Source organism: Pseudochaenichthys georgianus, chromosome 5, assembly GCF_902827115.2.
Source record: "Pseudochaenichthys georgianus chromosome 5, fPseGeo1.2, whole genome shotgun sequence".
NCBI lineage: Eukaryota > Metazoa > Chordata > Actinopteri > Perciformes > Channichthyidae > Pseudochaenichthys > Pseudochaenichthys georgianus.
Window position 1 is genome coordinate 41,733,367 of NC_047507.1, and position 24,600 is coordinate 41,757,966.

The window sequence follows — 24,600 nt, forward strand, 5'->3', positions numbered from 1 at the left end:
TATTCGGTCAATAACAAAAGCACCTATAAAAACAAACCAAACATATTAAATTAAGAAATATGTACTATATAATGTGATCAATAATTATTTAAAACAATATACGTATAACTACCACGAGTAAATGTAAAATGTAAGGAGTTTCAAATTAAAAGTCCTTTGAAATCTCATATTGAAATCTCATATATGAGCTATCAGCCCTGTGTTTAGATAAGAATAAAACGAAATCTCTCCCTGATCCAAGACTCATCTCACTGCAGGGTGATAGAAGGACACCCCATCTACTCACCCAGAAAAAATCAGGACATTCTGATGTGGAGTTTCAAAATAAAAGACCTTTGAAATCTCATATATGAGCTATCAGCCCTGTGTTTAGATAAGAATAAAACGAAATCTCTCCCTGATGCAAGACTCATCTCACTGCAGGGTGATAGAAGGACAGCCCATCTATTCACCCAGAAAAAAATCAGGACATTCTGATGTGGAGTTTCAAAATAAAAGACCTTTGAAATCGACAGCAAATAATTACCCACTGCCCCCAACTGCTCAGGATGGCCATGCTGAGAAGAAGCAATACCAAAACACATCTAGGACTCAAGACTCAGATCATTTCAAGTATTTTATTTTTCCCGTCAGCAATGTTACTTCACAATTATTTTTCCAAAGGGAACACAGTGTTAAATGATCAGACTGCCAGTAAACAAATATGCAGATTAGGGTTGAAACTGAATTATTTTTAAGCAAAAAGGCCCTTTACAAAAGTGTTCTGCTCTGTGAAACTACAGCAGCTGGTAAAGCTGCAACGGTGATGTAGTTACTGAATCATGTGTGTTCAAGAACAACACATGATCACACAAAAACAAGCCGTTTGCATGTTTTACAAAGAGACAACACATGCTTTGCCGCAGAGAAGAGACTAGCATCAGTCGGTGTCATGGTATGTCAACATCATACAATGCATCACCCTGAGGTGACAACCTGGCAGTGCACGCTCTGGTACTGTCGAGAAAAGATTCTCCTGCTGATGATGCTACAGCAATCCTGGCTGTGGTAAAACCTGGAACACAAGGACACACGCATCAGTGTCAGGATGCCGTCTGACATGACTTTGTGTATTCCATCAGACAAATACAGATCCTACTTGTTCAACCGCAGCTCCTTGTCTATCTCCTCCAGAGTCTTCCCTTTGGTCTCTGGTAGCATGAAGTAGAGGAACACTGCAGCAGCCACAGCCGTCACGCCGTACAGGAGAAATATCCCCGACAGACCCACCACATCTGCGGATTCAAAACACAGCTCAATCTGTGGGGCCAACATTTTATTGGAAGTCAGGGAACAACTCTTAAGAATATGACATTTATAGGATTTTATGTAAGAACGGAAATTAATTTATCGATGAATTCTGGCCCGACGGAGTGATCTGGAGACGTTTTCTTACGGCCTCAAGTAAATCAAATGTTCATAACATTTTTCAGATAGATTACTGATCTGAATATTATTTTCTTCATATTAAAGCCCTTCACAGCGGTCTGGTCCATCCACAGTGTCTGTCCTTTGTTCGTCCTGTAGAACCTTGTTATGCAGCAGATATTTTGACTTTTACTACTTATTAAATTATCTCGGTAAGCCATGCCAATGAGTCAACATGCAAAGTACTAGGGTCACTACAATTAGATCACTTTAATTCCTTTAAAACTTTCAGTAATTACTGAATAAAAAATGTACAAATTTAAAAAGTGTATTTTTTCCCCCTATTACTGTGTCGGCTTATGACATCCAATGTCACTATTCATTTGGTGTTTTTATTTGCTTCTAAAATAAAGACATACGCATAAAGCTATGCAGTTTATCTGTTATTAATGTATGTATGTATAATGTATGGGGGAAATGGCTGCGATGCTGGCGGCATGGCACCACGAGCTAGTCAAAGTTTAATAGCATTTAGCGGCTAAAGAGCTATCTTTTCTCAGGAGTTAGTGGAGACCAAGAGAGAGAACAGGTGGGCACAAACATGACTATGCTGACATGTCTGCTGGATGAGGATGAGGCACTGTTTTCTAGCATGTTCGTCATATCTAGCTCATATGTGGTGATAATTAGTTGCTACACAGATACTATGAATCTATCATTTTAGATCACATTTAGTAGCTGATAAATGAGGCACGTGTAATTAACCATTTGTGGCTTTTTGCAGTTCAGGCCACGTTAGTATTTTTGCTGACTCACTTGGAAATGTTAATGGAACACAACCATCCTTGACCCCCTGCCTCTTTACCACTGTGACTAGACACAATATCCTCTTAAAAGAGAGGTGTTTGGGAACTCACCGATACAATTCAGGAACGTGAAGGTGACCAACAGGTTGGCAGCCCAGTTGAAGCAGTTGATGAAAGCGAATGCTCTGCCTCTGATGGCAGCTGGAAATATTTCACTCAGGAGCAGCCAGGTCACTGTTCAAAGACAAAAACACTTCTTAATGGCACAGCTCCAACAACTCCATAAGTGTCATTGAATGCTAGCATCTCCACAATGCTTATTCATGTAGACTGAAAGTGTTACGGGTGTATTGTGATCAATCTGGTCTTGTCTAGCATTATCCGTACAATTCTGAATAGTTAGATCCAAAATTAGTAAAAAAACAACAACATTTTGAGTAAATGTACAAACTTGGTCCAAATCCAACGGCGTAAGCACTGACGACAGCCATCATGCACACGAGGATGATCCAGTTCACAGCAGCGCCATGGACGCCAGGAGAAGAGGCCAGAGTGTCAAGAACCTCATCTCCATCTTGTGCGTGGTTATTAAACAGACTGTGGCTCTCCTCTAAAGGCCTATCAAAAAGTGTCTGATTACTAACAGCTAAATGAGGTAGAAGTGTTGCATTAATATGAAAGCTGTCAGAGTCACAAGGCCTCTCAGCATTCATCTCTGAATATCCACTGAGGAGTCCGATGGTGATCAGCCCCAGAGCCATCACAGAGCATCCGCTGATGAGCAGAGGCCTCCTGCCCACCCTGTCTGAGAACAGCATCGAGGTCAGAGTGGCGATTACTTTGACCGACCCCAGGCCCACAGACGCCAGCACTGCCGAGGAGTTGCTCTGAAAGCCCACTGAGTGGAAGATGGTGGAGGCGTAGAAGAGAACATTGGGCTGGCCTGTGAACTGCTGGAAGAGCACCAGCCCGAGGCCGAGCACGATCCGGTTCCTCATGTTGTCTTTCCGCTGGAACAGGAACATGCTGCTGTACTGAACCTTCTTGTTTCCCACGCCATCAGAACTCATCAGGTGGGTTTCACTTTGAGAGCTTTGGCTTAAAGACTCCCGAGTGCTGGATGGAAGAAAGCAGATCGAGACGAGCTGGATCACAGTCGGCACTACGGCTAATCCAAACATCCACTTCCACCCTCTGTTGCAGTCAGACAGGAAGTAGTTCATGATGTATGCTGCCAGGATGCCCACAGTGATCCCAGCTTCATACAGCGTCACCAGGAATCCCCGGCGCTCCGGGGGGACCAGCTCAGACACAAAGATGCAGCAGGACATGGAGGATATGCACATGGCGAAGCCCACCGTCATCCGGCCCACCAGCAGAGCAGAGAAGGAGCCGATGAGCAGGACCAGGCTGCCGGCCAGGATCAACACGTTGCTGAGGAGGATGGAGTTCCTGCGGCCCCGGTGGTCGATCAGGCATCCGCCCACGATGGAGGCCAGCAGAGCTCCGACCAACAGGGAGCTGACCGCGGCCTCCTGCTGGACACACGAGAGGCTGAACTCTGCCTTGAGCTGCAGCAGAGCCCCAGAGATGATGCCCAACTCATAACCATAGACCAGGCCGCCAAGACTGGACACCACACTGGCCAACAGGAGGGTGGAGATCCCTGCGAGGGAGGAACACATTCACATGGGTTACTCTTTGAGTGGAGCACACTGACAACATATATACATAAACACACCAAAATCAACTATGATGAACATGGGAATTAAATGTTGAAACTAAATAGGGTTTTCACCAGATCTGAGGCAGTATGAGAAAAATAAAGAGCTTTTTGTACATTAAAGCATGGAGAATACTGATATGAGCATGAACACCTGAACATCAGCAGGAGAGGACTCTTTAAAGTAGAGACACTACATACTGATATACACCTGAACATCAGCAGTAGAGGACTCTTTAAAGTAGAGACACTACATATACGGGCGACGGTGGCTGCGAGGGAGTGCGGTCGTCTTTCAACCAGAAGGTTGTGGGTTCGATCCCAGCCCATGCAGTCAACATGTCGATGTATCCTTGGGCAAGATACTTAACCCTGAGTTGCTCCCAATGGCATGGCCAATGGTGTGTGAATGTGTATGCATGTTAGTTCCTAGTGTAACATACACTGCTCTGTATGAATGGGTGTGAATGGGTGAACGACATGTAGTATGTAAAGCGCTTTGAGGGGTCTTAAAGACTGGATAAAGCGCTATATAAGTACAGTCCATTTACCATTTTATACACCTGAACATCAGCAGGAGAGGACTCTTTAACGTAGAGACACTACATACTGATATACACCTGGACATCAGCAGGAGAGGACTCTTTAAAGTAGAGACACTACACACTGATATACACCTGAACATCAGCAGGAGAGGACTCTTTAAAGTAGAGACACTACATACTGATATACACCTGAACATCAGCAGGAGAGGACTCTTTAAAGTAGAGACACTACATACTGATATACACCTGAACATCAGCAGGAGAGGACTCTTTAAAGTAGAGAAACTACATACTGATATACACCTGAACATTTGCAGCATGTCCTCTTTAAGGTGCAGTGCCACTCAAGGCCAACTCCAAAATAAAAAGCAACTCCATAAATACCAATCAAACTAAGAAATTGAAGTGGATCAAAATGGAATTGCCTGATGTAATTATGTCTTGACGGGAGATAACAATAATAAATAACTTGAATTTATATAGCGCCTGTCATAATAATAATAATAATTCCTTATATTTATTATAGCGTTTTTCTAGATGCTCAAAGCGCTTTACATATACACATTACACATTTTGTATACATGCAATGGTCACTGTGGACAATACCCACAGGAGCAAGTTCAGGTGAAGTGTCTTGCCCAAGGACACACCGGCTTTACAGACGCAGCAGCGGCGGGTTTCACCCCTTGATCTGATGATCATTGCACAGCGCACTGCGCCACACCGTCCATCTTCACGCCTCGAGGTCATCGAGGCGCTTTTACAAGTATACATTAATATTATACATGTACTGTGGACAATACCCACAGGAGCAAATCCGGGTGAAGTGTCTTGCCCAAGGACACAACGGCCTGACGCAGTGGCGGGTTTTGAACTGGAGTTCCCCAGCACTCCCCCTTGATCTGATGATCGGATGCACAGACCACTGCGCCACCCGTCCCGTCATAACCTCAAGGTCGCTTTACAAAGAAACATACAAGGACAAGACATAAAACAGGGGGCAGAAATGGAAGTGTAAGTGGGGGGGGGGGGGGGGGGGGGAGTGAGTTATTGTTGGAAGGCGATGTTGAACAGATGAGTTTTAAGGGTTGATTTCAAAATGTTGAGAGTAAGGGCGTTGCGGATTTCTGCAAGGAGGGAGTTTCAGAGGGTGGGGGCAGCGACACTGAAGGCACGGTCCACGAAGGTGCGGAGGCGTGAATGGGGAATGGAGAGCAGGCCGGAGTCTGAGGATCGAAGGGTGCGGGACGGGATGTATGGGTGGAGGAGATCTGTGAGGTACTGAGGGGAGAGGGCATGGAGGGATTTGTAGGTGAGGAGGAGGAGTTTGTAGGTGATGCAGGACTTGACCGGGAGCCAGTGGAGGTTGAATAGAGTGGGGGTGATGTTCTCCCAGGGCTTGGTGCGTGTGAGAACCCTGGTAGCTGAGTTCACTGGAGCCTGTTCAGGGTTTTGCTGGGAACCCCGGACAGGACTCCGTTACAATAGTCCAGGCGTGAGCTAATGAAACAATGTATCAGCTTCTCAGCAACAGAGTCGGACAGTGATGGCTGGAGTCTTGAAATATTTCTGAGGTGGAAGAAGGCTGATTTTGAAATGGATTTGATGTGGTTTTGAAATGAGAGGGTTGGATCCAAGACAACACCAAGGTTGCGGACCTGAGGGGATGGGGAGATGATGGAACCGTCGATGTTGAGGAGCAGATCTCCAACCTTCCCGAGCAGTGCCTTGGGGGCCACAATCATGAGCTCAGTTTTATCACGGTTTAGTTTGAGTAGGTTGGTGGTCATCCAGGTTTTAATTTCATGTAGGCAGTTGATTAGTGACTGAGGGGGAGATGGAAAGAAGGTTTTGTGCTGATCTACAGTTGGGTGTCGTCGGCATAGGAGTGGAAACAGAGACCATGGCTGCGGATGATATCACCAATCGGAAGGATGTATATTGTGAATAGAAGGGGACCGAGCCTTGGGGGACGCCATGGTTGACAGAGGCACAGGGGGAGCTGCAGCCAGCGTGTGTGACAAACTGTGTCCGGTCCGAGAGGTATGAGTGGAAGAAGGAGAGGGCGGAGTCAGTGAGGCCAAGGAGTTCAGACAGGCGGGTGAGGAGGATATTATCGGAGATGGTGTCAAAGGCTGCAGAGAGGTCAAGGAGAATTAGTGTATGATGGAGCCTGAGTCAGCTGCGATGAGGAAGTCATTGGTGATTTTGATCAGGGCAGTCTCGGTGCTGTGGTGGGTCCGGTAGGCAGATTGAAAGGGTTCATAGAGCTCATGGTTGGACATGTGATGGTGGAGTTGGTCGGCGACTGCTCTTTCCAAGATTTTACTAAGGAAGGGAAGGTTGGAGATTGGCCGGTAGTTGTTGAGCCAGGCCCGGACTGGCCATCGGGAGGACCGGGAGGTTTCCCGATGGCCTGGCCTGCTAAGTGGCCTGCTGGCCTGAGGATTTTATTTTTATGTATGTATTGTGAACGCAACGCTGCGCAAATGTGGGTCTGACTCTGCCTCACAGAGGGTGACTGGCTGTCTCCATGATGTGGCCTGCCGACACTTTCATACAGATCATACTAATGCCCTCGATTGGTATCTGTGTGTCATTCAAGCTCGGGAGGGTGTGTGTTAGTGTATGTGTGGCGCGAGCGAGTGAGATAAAGCGCGCACACGGGTTACGTGTATTGTTGTTGTTAGCATCTGGTGCTAGCTAGCTGCGCTAACGGATATAAGGAGCTTTTTCAACAACAAGGTGGAGGAGAGTCCTCTCCTGTCAGACTGAGAGACTGATAACTACAGCTCAGGTGAGGTAAAGGACTCGAGTGTTTAGATAGTTAACTTAGTCTAAGTTATCTCAGTGGGTCTCAAACGGTTTGGTCACCATTTATGTAAACACATATTTACATTTGAGGGGGGAGTGATTAGTAAAATATGCATGAATAATAAAAAAACATTAACTAGGTGAAAAAAGGTAAGATAAACTATTAAAGCTTGTTGAGAGCTAAAACTAGTCTTTGCTTCTGCCTCAAAGAGGAGCAGAGGGAGAGGAGGGAGACAGGTGAGGCTGGTTCAGGAGCACAGACACACACAACTATAAATGAACCAAAAACAAATAAACAAGTTTCAATGTTTTTTCATATTGGATATGGTATGTTATTCGTTATAGCCATGTTTTTATGATTATTTAAATGTGTACAGTTATGTTTCATATGGGTGTAGTCTCTTTATTTCCCCCTCAAAGTGCACCAGATTGATGCATTTAAGTCCATCATTTAAAAAAAAAAAACCACTACCAGGGGAGCATGCCCCCGGACCCCCCTATAGGATTTGAGGTCCACCCCCACTTAAAATATGTTCACATTGGTTCCTAAATAGATTTGCACATTTTTTTAAATAGTAACCCATGTCCATATGTTTCTTTTTGGGTAGTAGATTTAGAGGGCTATCACTATGGGCAGCAACGCTGTAAAAGTTGACAAATAAATCCAGCAAAATGGCACAAAAAACTGGTAGTGGCCTGGCTGGGTGTATAATTCCCGGCCTGACTTATTGTCCCAGTCCGGCCCTGTTGAGGTCAGTTGGGTCAAGTCCAGGTTTCTTCAGAATGGGGGTGACTGAGGCGGTTTTGAAGGATGTCGGGTAGATGCCAGTTAGCAGGGAGGAGTTAATGATGTCCACGATGGTGGGCAGAACAGTGTGTAATGTTGCCTTTACTAGGACAGTGGGCATGGGGTCCAGAGAGCAGGTGGAGGGCTTGGCCTTAGAGACCAGCTTAGCCACCTGGACAGCATCCACAGGAGCGAAAGCAAAGAGGTGGCAGTATGAGGAGCGTGCAGTTGGAGCAGCGGCGCTTGGAGTACGAGCTGTGTGAGGAGCAGGGGTGGCAGGTGCGCTAAGCTGCAAGTGGCTGGAATTCACTTTGGCCTGGAAGAAATCCAGGAAGTCCGAGCGGAGGTCACGAGCACCAGGAGGTTGTGGGGCAGCAATGGGGCGGAGTAAACTATTGATTGTTGAAAACAGTTTTCTTGGTTGATGTTGTTGGTCGTGGATTATGGTTGAATAGTATTGAGCTTTGGTCCGTGTGAGCGCCTCCTTGTAGGCCCTTACATGGTCCTTGTATGCCTCACGGTGGACAGTGAGACCAGTTCCTCTAATGCAGTGCTTCTCAAAGTGTGGTCCGCGGATCACTGGTGGTCCGTGAGCGCCCCCTAGTGGTCCGTGAGTATATTGGTAACATTTGAAATAAATAAATGTAAGTTTTCCGCACTCTCGCGGGAATATCTCCGCAATGGAGCGAGCTTGAGTTTCGATTGCATGATATAGCCCAGCGCAACACCTTCATCACACATGTTGCCACTTGTTTGTACCATTTTCAGGCGATTTGTAAAAAACGATGTGTTTTTGGATATTTGTGGAGTTAGGTAGTCCGTCAGTGTTTTTTTATTGGTTAAGTGGTCCTTGGTATGAAAAAGTTTGAGAAACACTGCTCTAATGAGTCTCTCAAGCCGGCGACAAGCAGCCTTCATGGAGCGGAGTTCGCCAGTGAACCATGGGGCAGGACAGGTGTAGGAGACGGTACGGGTTTTGAGAGGGGCCAGAGCATCGAGGGTGAGCGCTAGGGCAGTGTTGTAACAGGCTACCAGGTCATCAACAGGGGTATTAGGGGGATAGGGGGCGAGATGGGATGCTACCATGGGGTGTAGGGCAGGTGCACTCACTGACTTGATGTTCCTGAAAGTGATGGTGCGTTTTGAGCGCTGCAACGGTAGGGGAATAGGTAGAGAAAACAAGATGGCATGATGGTCGGCAACAGCGAGATCTAAAACCTGGAGATGGGTAGTGTAGCGGCCAAAATCATATAGAACTAAAACAGATAGTTAATTTAACAGCTGCTGAGGCACTAGTTAGCGGATCTTACGCAGGGTAATGATCCAGGTCCAGACAAGATTCTCCGTTGTGCATTTTATTCCTATAAGAAAATACAATGAACAGGTTTCCTATATCTCATTCCTTAAGCCTTTCCCTTGTGTAGCTTGAAACACCCTGGTAAATAACCGTTTGCCTACTAGTGCTCTGGCTCCCACCTCCACCTGTCTCAAATATATACAATTACACCAGGTGCTCTAATCACCCAGTGCCCAAAACATGCCTTCAAAATAAAAGCATAGAAACTACTTTAACTTATGAGACTAACTAAGAATACATTTACAATAAACACTATAAAACAGCAAGAAAATAAATGTTAACCTTTTAAATAATATAAAGAGATGTATAGCTCCAACATTCCGGCCCCTAATTGTGGCCAGTGGAAACACACAATTACTTAAATATATATATTCCAAAGTCCAATCCCCTACAGACTGAACCCCTTTAAACGTATCTTGCTGCTGAGATAAGAACAGCAGAGCCCCTTTCGATGACACAGTAATCAACACAAGTGTAATGATTTGCACAGATACAAATGAGCTTTACGCAATGCATCAAAGGGCAAGCCTTGTGACTTATATTGATCGAAGTCATTTAAAAAAAGATTGCTATAGTCTTTATGTTTACTGTGCTTTAATGTTTTCTGTCAAAATGAAACTTAAAGCGAAGTACATCCAATGTCAGAATGTTTTTACATCAGATTACAGTGTGTATCATATTTGAGTTATTTAATAAATGATACATTCAGCGGCTGCTCACATTCACCTGCAGTCTTTCATGTTCAGAAGCTATTGACAGAAATGCAAATGAGGCAGACCCAAATCTAAGTGAAAGCTGCTGGATCTCAAAGCTGGGTAAAGCAGACTGTCTTATAACACATAAAGATAAGAACAGTTCCTTGTACTGACTGCAGATACAGTCCATTGCTCATTAGATTGATGGAGTTTAAAAGACGTATGATTTTGGTCCAATGGTCTAAAGGTAGCTTTTGAGGGTTCAGCACAAACAGGAGCCATCAGCCGCGACACTACAGTGTGAGTCTCTGTCAGAGCTACAGCTGTTAGTAACCTCGCTTTGCTAAAGTAAAACCACAATCCTTACAAATCTGCTTTTGAACGGAAAGTGATTTACAAAGAACTTACCCATTGCTTCTGTCCTCTCACTGTCACATATCTGTCAGGTCTCGATTCATTTTGTCTGAGACATCCTCTGTGAAATATGAGCAAAGCATAACAGAGTAATTATAACCCAGACAATCTCCAGCTCTGGCCCCACAGTGAGTCTTGTGTCCTAATCATTGAAAAGACAAGGGAGCCCACAAGAGCCTGCTGCTGCTGGCCTGTCGTCATGACAACCCTCCTGTTGATTGCCGTGATATCATTAGGGAGTCCACTTGAGATGGACTCAACAAAATACACGGCTCTGTGGCCATCAGTTAGCTTCTTTAGTTTTCTGTGTACACCAAATATCTGTCAGCTGATAATGATAGAGCAACAACAGTGGGGAAAAGCTCCACAAGGACAGGAACTGGACACAGGGACGCTTTAGAGCAGGGCTTCCCAGCCCCCGGTCCGCGGACCGGTGTTACTGCCGGGCCGCGAAATAGCTGTGAGTTTATCGTAATATTTGCAGAATTATAAATATATAAAAATATGTTATCATAATATTTTTTTCAAAAAGTGTTTAATTTTTGCACCTATACCAGTCATATTATTTCATCCAGTAGCCTAGTTAATTTTTCACTGGAAAACTGTTAAAAATGCAGGCCGCAAGGTGAACCTCGAAAAGTCCTCTAGAAAAGAAATCCCGCTCCACAGAAGTGGAACTACACAATCTTTAGTTCATAAAAAAGAACGAGTCATGCTTATCCACCAAAAAAAAGTTTGTCGCTAAAATTCCTGCCAATTCTTCTAGGCACGTAATTATTGGCTGAACTAGTCCCTTCAACACGTAATAATATCTTGGTCCAAAGTAGTGCCACGGTTCGTCACGTGATCGTGCTACACCAATTGGGTAACTGCATATTGTCAACAGAAGTGAAAGATGGCGACCGCCATGGTTTCATCGAGTAGCGGGGACGAGGAAAACGCACCAGAAAGTCTCAAAAAGTCAAAATTATCAACACACAAACATTGTTACATGCATATTACGTCTGAAGCACGAAAAGGTTGATTCTTTTACCAATACAAGATGGAATACGTACAGGACAAGCTTACAACGGTGGCTCGGCTTGAAGGGAGACTCTCGGAACGTGGTGGCTGAAAACCACAAGTTTAACAACCACTGTTGATGTTGTTGAAGACCTGCATTGTGATCATGAGGAATGTGACACACGGGTCATGCCCAACATGCTGCACAGGAGCACAAAGCTGGCATCATCAAGAGCTCTGACACTGATGTGGCCGTCATTGCTATAAGTCTGCAAGCAGATTTGCCATGCAGCCTATATGTGTTCACAGGGACTGGCAACAGGACACGGATCATTGACATTGCCATGGTGTCATCAGCTCTCTGAACCAGTGTGTGTTCAGCCTTGATTGGAATTCACACGTTCTCTGGGTGTGACTCCACAAGCGCTTTCTATGGCAAAGGTAAAAGAAAGTCATTTGCTGTTGAATGTGAGAAAGATGACTGCCTTAAGGCTTTTAGAAGTTTAGGTACTAACTTTGACTTGGAGCAATCAACATTTGCACTTCTTTGCCGGTATGTATGTCACCTATATGATCAGCCAGCAGCCGAAGATGTAAATGATGCTAGGTACAAGGCTTTCTGTATGGCATCATCGGCCTTGCCAGAATTAAGCATTCCCCCTACTCCTGATGCCCTCCATCAGCACTGCAAAAGGGCAAATTACCAGGCAGCAATAATGAGGTCCTGTCTCAAAAGAGAAATTAATGCTCCATCACCTGCTGGATATGGTTGGGAAATAGAGGATGGGAACTTACACGTCACCTGGATGACAAGAAGTCCTGCCCCTGACAGCGTGTTGCATGTGATACACTGCAGCTGCAAAGAGTCTGCCTGTGAGAAAGGCAGGTGTTCATGCTTCTCTGTTGCACAGACTTATGTCGTTGCTCAAATTGTGCAAATAAAAAAGAAACAGAGGAAGAGAACGATGACTGCCCTGACACTGACAGCGAGGAATAGGAATAAAAGAGCCTTCTTTCCACCTTTCTTAAGCTCTTTTCTGTTCTTTTGGGTTTAGCGCCTGGCCGACGCGCTCACACATCACTCAGAGATATGTTTTTGGTACATTTATTTCCAAGTTATCGTATCTTACCAGACGAGGTTGAAACAGTGTTCGTCCTTTAAATAAACAAATAGTCTCTTCTCTGCAGTGCAATGCAGCTGTCAAAAAACCGTGTGGCTTCACAACCAAACTAGAACACAGAGTATAATCAGCAGGACTCTTTTAACCAGCTGAGGCAATCACAGCCCCAATCAGCCGTGGCTGCGGATCACGATCACCTGACACCAATCAATTATACTCCATTACATGTCCTTATTCTGTTTTGTACTGTTTTCTATGTCATACCTTTTTATATTTGTAATAAATCTCGTTTTTATGGTTCATCAGTGTTGTTTTCATTTGTGGAGGGATGAATGAGTAAATAAATGAATCAATGGACATTGGTATAAGTAAGGCAAGGCAAGTTTATTTATATAGCACTTTTCAACACAAGGCAATTCAAAGTGCTTTACAAAAAATGAAAGACATTAAGAAAATGGCATTTAAAATCAGTCATTAAAAAGAAAAGCTAATAAAATAAATATTAAAAGAAAAAATACATGGATAAAAGTTACAGTGCAGTCAATTAAACATTAAAAGAAAAAAGTACATGGATCAAAGTTATAGTGCAGTCTAAGATATGAATAGTTCAATTAAAAGTAGCGAAAAAAAGAAAAGTCTTCAGCCTGGAAGTACTGCATTTTATTGATCTAAATTACTTAACCTTCTTCTTGGACGCAGCTATGTATGAAATCAAGTCATTTTAAGAGTGCATTTAACGTGTACAGGGTAACAACAGACAGACAAAAAGTCCTCAGTCTAATGGAATAATCCACGAGCTCAGCCAATGAACCTAGCGATGCGAACATGGTAGTCCAGGAATGATAGTTTGATACATTTGAGTTTGATATACTTTATTAATCCCCGTGGGGAAATTGTTTGTAGCTGGAGTTGGCTGATAAACGCTGCTAGTCAATGTTGATTCGATGGTCAACTCTGTTCCCAGATAGTAAAACCTCTCACAAATACCGCGTATATAACGCAAATACCTCGGACTTAGTGATGTATTAAGACATATGACAAAACATGACATAAAACAAGCATACAGCACTGTTTAGAATCCATTTGGTCTGGTTTAGCGCAACCATGTAGGCGGCCATCTTTCACTTCTGTTGACAATATGCAGCTACCCAATTGGTGGAGCACGATCACGTGACGAACCGTGGCACTACTTTGGACCAAGATATTATTACGCTTTGAAGGGACTAGTTCAGCCAATAATTACGTGCCTAGAAGAATTGGCAGGAATATACATATATATATATATATATTGATACAGCAATACTCCACACTTCATGAGCATGGACATGTTTTGTATGGACATCCCTAATCTGCAATAGGCAGTAACAGTTGTCAGATAAAAGGTAAGGTATTCTTGTAAACAGTTACAGATTAGAAGTAAAATACATATTTTTAAACTGAACCCTCGGCTACCTAGTACATTTACTTAGTTACATTCCACCCAGGGCATTCATGTAATATCATAAAGTACATTTACTCATGTACTGTACTTAAGTACAATTTTGGGTTGGTGGTACTTTTTGAGTAATTCCATGTTATGCTGTATACTTTATATTTCTACTTGTATGTTTTAGAAGCCACAATTGCTGTTTTTACTACATTACATTTATTTTACAGCTTTACATGTAGTTACTATACTTTCCTGATTCAGATTATGGCTAGTTCAAAAATAAATATAACAAAAGAATACAATATCCAGCACTAGTATACAAAGGCATTGAAATTGGCTCCACTTTTACATGCAGTCATTTAATACAGATGACTCTACACTAGCTAATAACCAGTGGTGTAAAATAACTACATTTACTCAAGTACTGTACTTATTAAGTACAATTTTGAGAGACCTTTACTTTACTTGAGTATTTCCATTTTTTGCTACTTTGTAGCCTACTTCTACTCCACTACAATTCAGAGGTTAATGTTGTACTTTTCCTCCACTACATGTGTTTCATACCTTTAGTTACTTTACAGATGTGGATGAATGATGTGAAATATAATCAAGTGTTAAATCAGACTTTAGTTCCACCTGGAGTAAATTCATAAGCTACCCTGCAGTATACAAAGTCATTCAAACTAGCTGCACCTTCACCAGCTTTGAGAACACTTTAATGATCAATCATTATAAATTATAAAACGGACAATGAGCGTGTATCACGCTACAACCGTTACAACCGTTATAACTGTTACATACATGTACATTACGTCCGTTACGAAACTAACTAACAAAGCTTAAGATGGAAACATTTAAGGTTAACCCCAAAAGTAGCCTACTTTTGCAGAATGTTACTTTTACTGAAGTAAAAGTGTGAGTACTTCTTACACGACTGTCCCGGCTCTGTCTCAGCAGCTCATCTGTCCTCCACACAGCTGTCCCATGATAACACTGTGGTTCCTGCAGGCCGAACTCACAACACTTTACTGCGGGCTGCTGCTCTGAACTCAGGGGCTCGGGAGTCCGCTGCGGGGTCTATGCTTTCGGCTCTGAGACATCCGGAAAAGAAGCGGAGGAGAGGGGCTGGGGAGATGTGAGATCTACGTGGCAGCAGTGTCGGATTGCAACAGGAGAACTTCTGGCGCAGTCCTGACGCCAGAGGTCGACAACTGTCCCGGGAGAGAGGGCCCAGAGAGCGGGTTGAAGGACCGGTCCGCGGCTTCGAGCTCGGATATTTACATTCTCATTCATTTCAGCATGCAAGCAGGCTTCTTAAAAGTTAAAATAGCTAGGCTACCTGAGAATTCGATTATAATTATTGATCATTAAAGTGTTATCAAAGCTGGTAGGTGCAGCTAGTATAATACTTACTGCAGGGTATAGCTTGTGAATTTACTCTAAAAGTCTGATTTGAGAGTTCATTATATTTCACATCATTCATCCAAATCTGGAAAGTAACTGAAGGTAAATGTAGTGAAGGAAAAGTTATGGGCATAGATGATTTCATCCGCACGGAAGCAGGCATGCAAACGGTTACGTCATGACGCAAACGATGACGCAATGACACAGCACCAGCTGGACTCTGGGCGGTGTGAAAAGAGCCAGAGCTAAACCGAAGAAGCGATTCTGAACCTGAAAAGCTCTAGCACGGAGCTTGAACCAGAGTTGCGTTGGCGTGAATGAGGTATAAGAGGCTGCTCCGCTGCGGTGTGAAGAGGAAAACCCGGTGCTTTTCAAGCTCCAGCTCCGAACCGGCCCTGAAACACTGTTGGTGTGAATGAGGTATTAGCTCCAGAATCCGGTTCGTTTCAAGCACCAAAAAATTGTCCGGCCAGAGCAAAAGCACGGCATACGTCACGCTTACGTCGAGGCGGAGGCTGAGACAGGATCAACTCCTGAACAACAACAAAAAAAACGCGTTTTATCCAGTTTGGACACAACATGGAGAAACTTAACAAGAGTTTCAGTGTTTCTGCCATAAACTGTATATATAAAGGTTTCTGCCAGGTTTCTGCTCATGGTGAAGCAACGTGTCTGCGTGTTAATATAAATAAGCTATCATGGCTTATATACTTGCATATCTAAACAGAATCATGAAAGCCTGTTGGTAGAGTCAGACACACAAGTCCGTTTGAGTGTGCGCGCCGGTGTCTGAACGCTCACTCACTGCTAGCTATATAGCTAACGGAGCGTCCACACGACAGCTTCAAAAAAAGCTTGGAGCTGGGCGTGTCTGGAGCTTGGGGATTTTATTCAAGCAATGCGACCAACAACCAATCACATGAATCTCCCGCCCCCGACATACAAAGCAAAAACCCCGGGGATCTTATGGGAGCAATATATATATAAACTCCCCAAACAGGCGAAAACCTACCAGTTTCACCCACTGTCTCTGCCACCTCCCTCCATGCCTGGTTCCTCCGGTTTGTATCCCGGTAGGTGAAGAGGGTCTGGTCATACAAAACCGGATGATTTGCTACAGCGATAATTAGTTTCTCCTCCGACTTTTTTGGAAATCAATCAATCAATCAATCAATCAATCAATCAATCAATCAATCAATCAATCAATCAATCAATCAATCAATGTTTATTTATATAGCCCAATATCACAAATGTTACATTTGTCTCAGTGGTCTTCACAGTGTGTACAGAATATCAGTATGACAATACGACACCCTCTGTCCTTAGACCCTCACATCGTACAAGGAAAAACTTCCAAAGAAAACCCAGTTTAAAGGGAACAATGGGAGAAACCTCAGGGAGAGCAACAGAGGAGGGATCCCTCTCCCAGGACGGACAGACGTGCAATAGATGCCGTGTGTAAATTGAAAAGATAATACATTTGCAACATAGGTAGTCCAAATGTTTGGAAATGCATGTGTGTATAATAGGAAGATGAATCCACGAGGATATCCATCCAGGACCTATGGTCCAGGACCACAGCCACGACTCAAGATCCAGCGCTCGCGATCCAGGACACAGGACCGCAGGATCATCCATGACTCCGGATCCCAGCGTATATAGACACCAAAAAAGAAAGACATTTGAGGAAGCTGGGTTAATCGGAACATGAGAGTACACAGGTATAGACAGAGAGAAGTAAGATGTCCCCCGACAAACTAAGCCTATATCAGCAAAACTAGGGGCTGAATCTAATCAGCCCTAACTATAAGCCTTATCAAAAAGGAAGGTCTTAAGCGCACTCTTAAAAACGGATAGGGTGTCTGCCGCCCGAACACAAACTGGAAGCTGATTCCACAAATGTGGAGCTTGATAAGAAAAGGCTCTGGCTCCCATTGTACTTTTAGAGATTCTAGGAACAACCAACAACCCTGCATTCTTGGAACGCAATGCCCTAGTAGGACAGTAGGGTATAATGAGTTCTTTAAGGTAAGATGGCGCCTGCCCATTAAGGGCTTTGTAGGCGAGAAGAAGAATTTTAAATTCTATCCTGTGTTCTATAGGGAGCCAGTGTAAGGCAGCCAGAACCGGAGTAATGTGGTCCCTTTTCCTAACTCTCGTTAGTACACGAGCCGCAGCATTTTGAATCAGCTGAAGCGACTTGATTGACTTCTTGGTACTCCCTGATAATAAAGAGTTACAATAATCCAGCCTAGAATTAACAAATGCATGGACTAGTTTCTCTGCATCGTTTTGAGGCAAGATATGCCTGATCTTTGCAATGTTACGTAGATGGAAGTAGGCGGTCCTTGAAATTGATTTTATGTGGGCGTTAAAGGATAAATCCTGATCAAATATAACACCAAGATTCCTTACAGTCTCACTGGAGGCCAAATTAATGCCATCCATAGTTAGTATGTCTTTAGATAATTTGTTTCGTAGATTCTTCGGGCCAAGTACAATAACTTCAGTTTTGGTCGTGTTTAACATCAAAAAGTTTAAGGTCATCCACGTTTTTAAGTCCTTAAGGCAGCCTTGAATTTTATTTAGATGATTAATTTCATCAGGCTTGATTGATAAATATAGTTGAGTATCATCCGCATAACAATGAAAGTTTACAGAATGATTCCTTATAATATTGCCTAACGGAAGCATATATAATGTGAACAAAATAGGTCCGAGCACTGAGCCCTGTGGCACTCTATAGCTAACTTTGGTTTGCGTGGAAGATTCATCGTTAACACGTACAAACTGAGAGCGTTCAGATAGATAGGACCTAAACCAGCCTAAAGCAGTTCCCTGTATGCCAACTAAGTGCTCTAGTCTTTGCAATAGGATATCATGGTCGATAGTATCAAATGCGGCACTGAGATCGAGCAAAACAAGAATAGAGACAAGTCCCTTGTCTGAGGCTATTAGAATATCATTTGTGACTTTAACCAGAGCTGTCTCTGTGCTATGATGTGTTCTAAAGCCAGACTGAAAATCTTCAAATAAATCATTGTTTTTTAAGTAATCACACAACTGTTTTGCGACCGCTTTCTCAAGAATTTTTGAGAGGAACGGAAGATTAGAAATAGGTCTATAGTTGGCTAAAACCTCTGGATCGAGGTTGTGCTTTTTAAGAAGCGGTTTTATCACTGCTACTTTGAATGATTGTGGAACATAGCCTGATAATAAAGACATATTCATAATATTTAATAAAGAAGTGCTAATTAATGGAAAAACTTCCTTCAACAGCTTAGTTGGAATTGGGTCTAACATGCACGTTGATGGTTTAGAAGAGAGAATCATTGAATGTAATTGTTCAAGGTTAATGGCTGAAAAGCATTCTAGTTTACTATCTAGTGTAATATTAGAACTTACGATTCCGGGAGCTGTTGATAACACTATACTGGTCGAAGGCAAGAGGTCATTAATTTTGTTTCTAAGAGTAACAATTTTATCGTTAAAAAAGCACATAAAATCATTACTACTGAGTGCTATGGGAATAGAAGGCTCAATCGAGCTGTGGCTCTCTGTCAGCCTGGCTACAGTGCTGAAAAGAAATCTTGCATTATTCTTATTCTCATCTATTAATGAAGAGTAGTAGGCTGCTCTCGCTTTACGCAGTGCTTTCTTATATTCATTGAGAGTAATATGCCAAATTAAACGATATTCTTCAAGTTTAGTGGAACGCCATATCCTTTCAAGTTGTCTAGACTTTTGCTTTATTTTGCGGGTTTCGGCATTATGCCATGGAGCTAATCTATGTTGTTTTATTTTCTTCTTTTTCAAAGGAGCAACAGAGTCTAATTTTATTCGCAGCGCATCTATAGCACTATCAACAACATGATCAATTTGGGGTGGTGTACATTTTGTATAAGTTTCCTCCCCTACATGCAGACATGCTATCGAGTTAAGTATTGGTGGAATCTCTTCCTTAAATGTGGCTATAGCACTAACAGATAGGTTTCTGCTGCAAGAGCTTTTGACTAATGCTTTGTAGTCTAGTAACAGTACTTCAAAAGTTACTAAGAAATGGTCGGATAAAGCAGGATTATGCGGTTCGACTAATAGTTGCTCAATTTCAATACCATAAGTCAGAACAAGGTCGAGAGTGTGATTATAACAGTGGGTTGGTTTATTTACACTCTGACAGAAACCAACAGAATCTAATATAGAGTTAAATGCAACAGTAAGGCTATTTTTATCATCGTCAACATGAATATTAAAGTCACCTACGATAATTACTTGTCTGTTTTAAGAACCAAAGTTGATAAAAACTCAGAGAATTCTGATAAGAATTCTGAATAAGGACCTGGTGCACGATACACTGGAACAAATAAGATTGGCTGCAAAGTTTTCCAGGTCGGATGCGTAAGACTAAAAACGAGGCTTTCAAAAGAGGTATAATTACATTTTGGTTTAGTATTGATAAGTAAACTTGAGTCAAAGATTGCTGCAACTCCACCTCCTCGGCCCGTGCCTCGAGCAATATGAGTGTTGACATGGCTGGGTAGAGTGGCCTCATTTATGCTGACATATTCTTCATGTCTCAACCAAGTTTCAGTGAGACAGCATATATCAATATTATAATCTGATATTAAATCATTTACCAATATTGCTTTAGATGCTAGAGATCTTATGTTTAAGAGACCACATTTAATCTTCCTGTTTTGTTGCACTGTAGTAGTTGTTACATTTACTTTTATTAGGTTATTATGTATGACACCTCTATTAGGTTTTACCTTAAATTGTCCTTGGGCAGACACACACACCGCTAATATTGGGTATTTTATTGGGTTCGGGATTCCTATGGATGACTGCCTAGGAGAGCGCAGAGAAGCGTGTAAGACTGCGACTCTGCCTCCTGGTCTCAACTCCAGTTTGTCATGGATTACGTCCACAAAGCCCTGAAATGTTTGCCGAAATGAGATCTGCACCTTTCAAAGTAGGGTGAATGCCGTCTCTCTTAATCAGACCAGGTTTCTCCCCAGAAGGCTGTCCAATTATTTACGAAGCCCACATTGTTTGCTGGGCACCACCAAGACAACCAGCGCTGAAATGATGACATGCGGCTATACATGTCATCATTGATCAGATTGGGGAGGGGACCAGAGAAGATTATGGTGTCCGACATTGTTTTAGCATAACTACACACCGACTCCACATTAAGTTTGGTGCATTCTGATTGGCGTAAACGAACATCATTACCACCGACGTGAATAACAATCCTACTGTATTTACGTTTAGCTTTAGCCAGCAGTTTAAGATGCGCCTCAACGTCGCCCGCTCTGGCCCCCGGAATGCATGTGACTGTGGAGGCTTCGGTCTCTAAATTCACGTGTCTCATAATAGAGCTACCAATAACCAGAGTTGGCTTCTCAGCGGGTGTCTCGCTGAGTGGGGAATATCTGTTAGATACGTGAACGGGTTGGTGGGGACCTGCGGGTTTCGCGTTATGCCCCTTCTGAACAGTCACCCAGCCTCCCTGCTGCTCGGGAGTTGCCGGGGGACGGCTAAGAGGAGCTTCCTTTTGCCGGTCCGCACATGCTAACATGGGCTTTACTTTAGCTGAGTTACTTTCTAAGATGCGGAGCCGAGCTTCTATGGCTATGATTCCCGCCTCCAACCTAACAACTATACTACATTTAACACATGTATCCTTACCAGTAAGGGAGGCCGGGAAGTAACCAAACATGAGACAGGAAGAGCAGGAAATAGCACCAGAGGGTGGGGAAAGAGCCATGGCTAGCTATCAAGCTAAAGTAGCTACCGTTAGCAAACCCGAAAAGAGTGTAGGCAACTGTGGAGTTACAGTCGCTAAGAGAAGGAGAGTTGTGAGTGCTTAAGCTGTAGTAACGTGTGATTACAACGTCAGGCAGTTGCCGTGATCAAGAGTTTTAAAACGATCGATTAAGTTTAAGTTAATAAGCTATCAGCAACAGAACAGGCACACGGGATACCCGGAGATGACAACAACAACCGGAAGTTACAACGTGCAACGTGCTCACCGCCAGAGTTGGGTGTAACGCGTTACTTTGTAACGCGTTACTGTAATAATATTACTTTGTCGGTAACGGAGTAGTGTAACGCGCTACTTTTATAATCCAGTAATCACACTACAGTTACTAACATTGCCCCGACACGCGTTACTTCGTTACTTTCTAAAATCAGTCATAATCAAACCTCAACAAACACCTGCAAAGAACACATGCTAGGTGAAGCTAACGCACATAGCTGTTGTTTATTTATATCACACACACACACACACACACACACACACGTAGTTCTTCTTCTCTGTTTTCCGGTTGTTGCTTGTTTTGAATGACGAATACACACTACCGCTGCCTGCTGGTAAGGAGAGTTATTGCCACTCACGCATGCGCAGTTCGTACGTGCTCCGCTGAAGTCTGGCTCCAGTGCAACACATGGCCAACACGCAGGAGAACACGCTGACGCAACAGCGTGAGCAGAGATAGACTGCGCAAAATATACAGATAGCAGGAGACAGAGGACAGCCACGGTCAGATAGCAGGAGACAGAGGACAGCCACGGTCAGATAGCAGGAGACAGAGGACAGCCATGGTCAGATAGGAAAACATTCAGGAGCTATCTGGATCAGTCTTATGCGTGAACTAAAGAGAACATTTGAAACTTTAGCAGTCTGCGTGATCTGCCTGTAGGGAGGGGCGGGCCGGCCCTGCGAGTAAAGTAACGAGTAAAGTAACGAGTAAAGTAACGAGTAAAGTAACGAGTAAAGTAACGAGTAAAGTAACGAGTAAAGTAACGAATTACTTTCTGTAGATAGTAACGAAGTAGTGTAATATATTACTTTTTTTTAAAGTAATATGTAATATGTAATATATTACTTTTTTGTAGTAACGACCCCATCTCTGCTCACCGCAATAGGTTCCTCCTTCCGAAATATAGAAATGAACGGCGAGATATCTCTCCCAGCTTAGACACGGTTTGATTGGCTACGGCTTGAGCTGTCAGATTTTCCGAAACGGGATTTGATTGGCTGGCGCTGGCTACTCTGGCTACAGAGCGGTCCGTCTCCGCCGTATCCGCCGGAGACGGACCGCTCTGCTACCCACAATTCAGTTCGGCCAAAAAGCGAGGCAACGTGACGTCACCCCATTGAAAGTGAATGGGCAGATTGGAGTTGTCGACGCTGTCGACGCTGTAGTGTGGACGGGCCGTGACTGTTAGGCTACTTAGCTTGCATTGTTATGGATCTAAAGGTAGCAAAAGCTACATTTCATAGCACAGCTTTACTTCTCACTTAACACAAAAAAGCAACAGACCGTATAGTACAGCACAAACAACACAAAAGATCAATACTTACATATATTTTCACTTGTAGTATTATAATAATTGAAATGCTGATTCTTCTGGGGGTGTTCTGTGGTTCAATCTCAGCTACCGCACCGCAGCTGCCTGCACTGTACAATCGCTGGAGGACTGGGCTGTCACTCAAAAACTGAGTAGCCAATGGGGACGCACCCCTTAAAGTCCCGCCCACCTGGGAGGTTTGTGTCAGAATCTCAAACAAAAAGTGAAGGAGCGCAAATGAGAGTGCTGCAGCGAGAGCAAAAGTCTGATCATTGAGAAAGAAGAAACAATAACTGCAAACAAAAACCTATGTTAAAACAAAGAAAAAAGACTTATAGTTTACATGATTACACAAATGATTTGGTTGCAACTTATAGTTTTATTTTTTACATTTATTTTATTTTGCTTGACTCAGTTTTTTTTCTTATAGTTTTGCTTTATTCTGAGAAAGTGTTGCTTTATCTTTATGATACAAAACTAATCCCACCAGTCAACATAGATAAGAATGTGTTCTTTTTTTTCACTTACTCTCCAAATCGTCTAGTGCAGGGGTAACCAACAGGTCGATCGCGATCGACTGGTCGATCTTCAAAGCCTTCACTGTCGATCCCTAGCATTTAAAATAAAATAAAATAATATTTTACAAAAAAAAAATTGTTTCCAAAAAAAAAGAAAATGTTCATGCTCTGGTTGGTTGGTTGTTTAAACAAACTTTTTAGACCTAGCTCTGGTTTGTTGATTTGAATCACGCACAGGTCATTTTACAAACTCCAATTGGTTATTAGATATGCTGACGTCTATGAATTGTGGGGTTAAAAATCGTATCTTAACGGGCATCTTGAGGAGTAACTTCTACTGTACCAAGTTCTGCTAATCTTTAACCAACATCGATATGGCTGAGGGTCCGGGGAAAAAGAAATCAAAAACGTATTATTTCCACCCGGAATGGGAGCATGAATTTATTTTCACATCAGCGAAAGAGAAGACTGTATGCCTCATATGCCAACAGGCGGTAGCCTTGGCGAAACGGGGCAACCTGGAGCGCCATCATGCGAGCGAGCACCCATGGTAAATTCAAAGACTCATATCCACTCAACAGCGCATTAAGAACTGAAAAGAGGACTAAAAGCACAGCAGTCGCTTTTCATCGCGCCTACAGCAAAGAGCAATGCAGCTACAGAAACGTCCCTCCGGATTAGCCATATTTTGGCTCAGCACAAAAAACCATTTACGGATGGTGAGATGATTAAAGAAGCAATGAGCGCCACAGCTGACGTCTTGTTTGCGGATTTCAAAAACAAAGAGGACATAAAAGCAAGGATAAAAAGTGTACCACTTGGCTACCACTGTAGCCAGAAGAGTCCAGTCATTGTCCGAAGATGTATCCCAGCAAGTATTAAAAGACTTGTCTCTCTCGGAATACTTTTCAGTTCAATTTGACGAGTCTACCGATGCCACAGACACAGCCCAGCTAGGTGTGTTTGTCCGAATGGTTTTCACGGATTTTACTGTCAAGGAGGCCGTTCTTGCCCTTATCCCATTGAAAGAAAGAACCAGGGGTGAGGATGTGTACAAGGCATTCAAGGACTATGTTCGTGAGTACAAGATTCCCATTCATAAAATAGTGTCCTTCACAATCGATGGGGCACCAGCGATGCTCGGTGTTCGTTCAGGATTTGTTGCGCTGTGCAGAAAAGACCCAGACTTTCCACCATTTGTAAACTATCACTGTATGAT

At 43.3% G+C, this 24,600-nt stretch overlaps 2 protein-coding genes across 6 annotated transcripts; both read right to left on the reverse strand.

Annotated features, from left to right (window-relative positions):
* Positions 1–603: 603 nt before the first annotated feature.
* slc2a10 (solute carrier family 2 member 10) lies at positions 604–15,188 on the reverse strand. Of its 5 annotated transcripts, none has more exons than XM_034083477.1 (7): positions 15,031–15,188; positions 10,543–10,609; positions 9,393–9,443; positions 2,665–3,879; positions 2,325–2,447; positions 1,139–1,274; positions 604–1,054 (listed from the first exon to the last, which is right to left on the reverse strand). In XM_034083477.1, exons 2-7 carry the CDS (start codon positions 10,544–10,546, stop codon positions 958–960), a joined length of 1,626 nt encoding a protein of 541 aa, XP_033939368.1. In that variant the 5' UTR covers positions 10,547–10,609; positions 15,031–15,188; the 3' UTR covers positions 604–957. The 5 variants fall into 5 exon arrangements, with proteins under 5 accessions (XP_033939368.1, XP_033939369.1, XP_033939366.1 ...); XM_034083478.1 differs by having other exon boundaries at positions 14,982–15,188; XM_034083475.2 differs by lacking the exon at positions 15,031–15,188 and adding an exon at positions 12,681–12,785.
* A 2,116-nt stretch (positions 15,189–17,304) lies between these two features.
* On the reverse strand, positions 17,305–23,911 carry LOC139433876 (uncharacterized). The gene is made up of 2 exons (XM_071203316.1): positions 23,871–23,911; positions 17,305–18,217 (listed from the first exon to the last, which is right to left on the reverse strand). The coding sequence occupies exons 1-2, from the start codon at positions 23,909–23,911 to the stop codon at positions 17,305–17,307; spliced, it is 954 nt and encodes a 317-aa protein (XP_071059417.1).
* Positions 23,912–24,600: the final 689 nt, after the last annotated feature.

Bases quoted from the DNA above. Each gene is read 5' to 3' on its own strand.
- slc2a10 (XM_034083477.1), bottom strand. The intron at 1,275-2,324 runs GTGAGTTCCCAA...TTGAATCCGCAG, and splicing joins CACGTTCCTGAATTGTATCG to ATGTGGTGGGTCTGTCGGGG. The intron at 1,055-1,138 runs GTAGGATCTGTA...CTTGTGTTCCAG, and splicing joins AAGGAGCTGCGGTTGAACAA to GTTTTACCACAGCCAGGATT.
- LOC139433876 (XM_071203316.1), bottom strand. From the start codon at position 23,911: ATGGCGCTCCAGGTTGCCCCGTTTCGCCAAGGCTACCGCCT. The intron at 18,218-23,870 runs GTTGGCATATGA...AGTGCTCGGACC, and splicing joins TTTCGCCAAGGCTACCGCCT to TATTTTGTTCACATTATATA.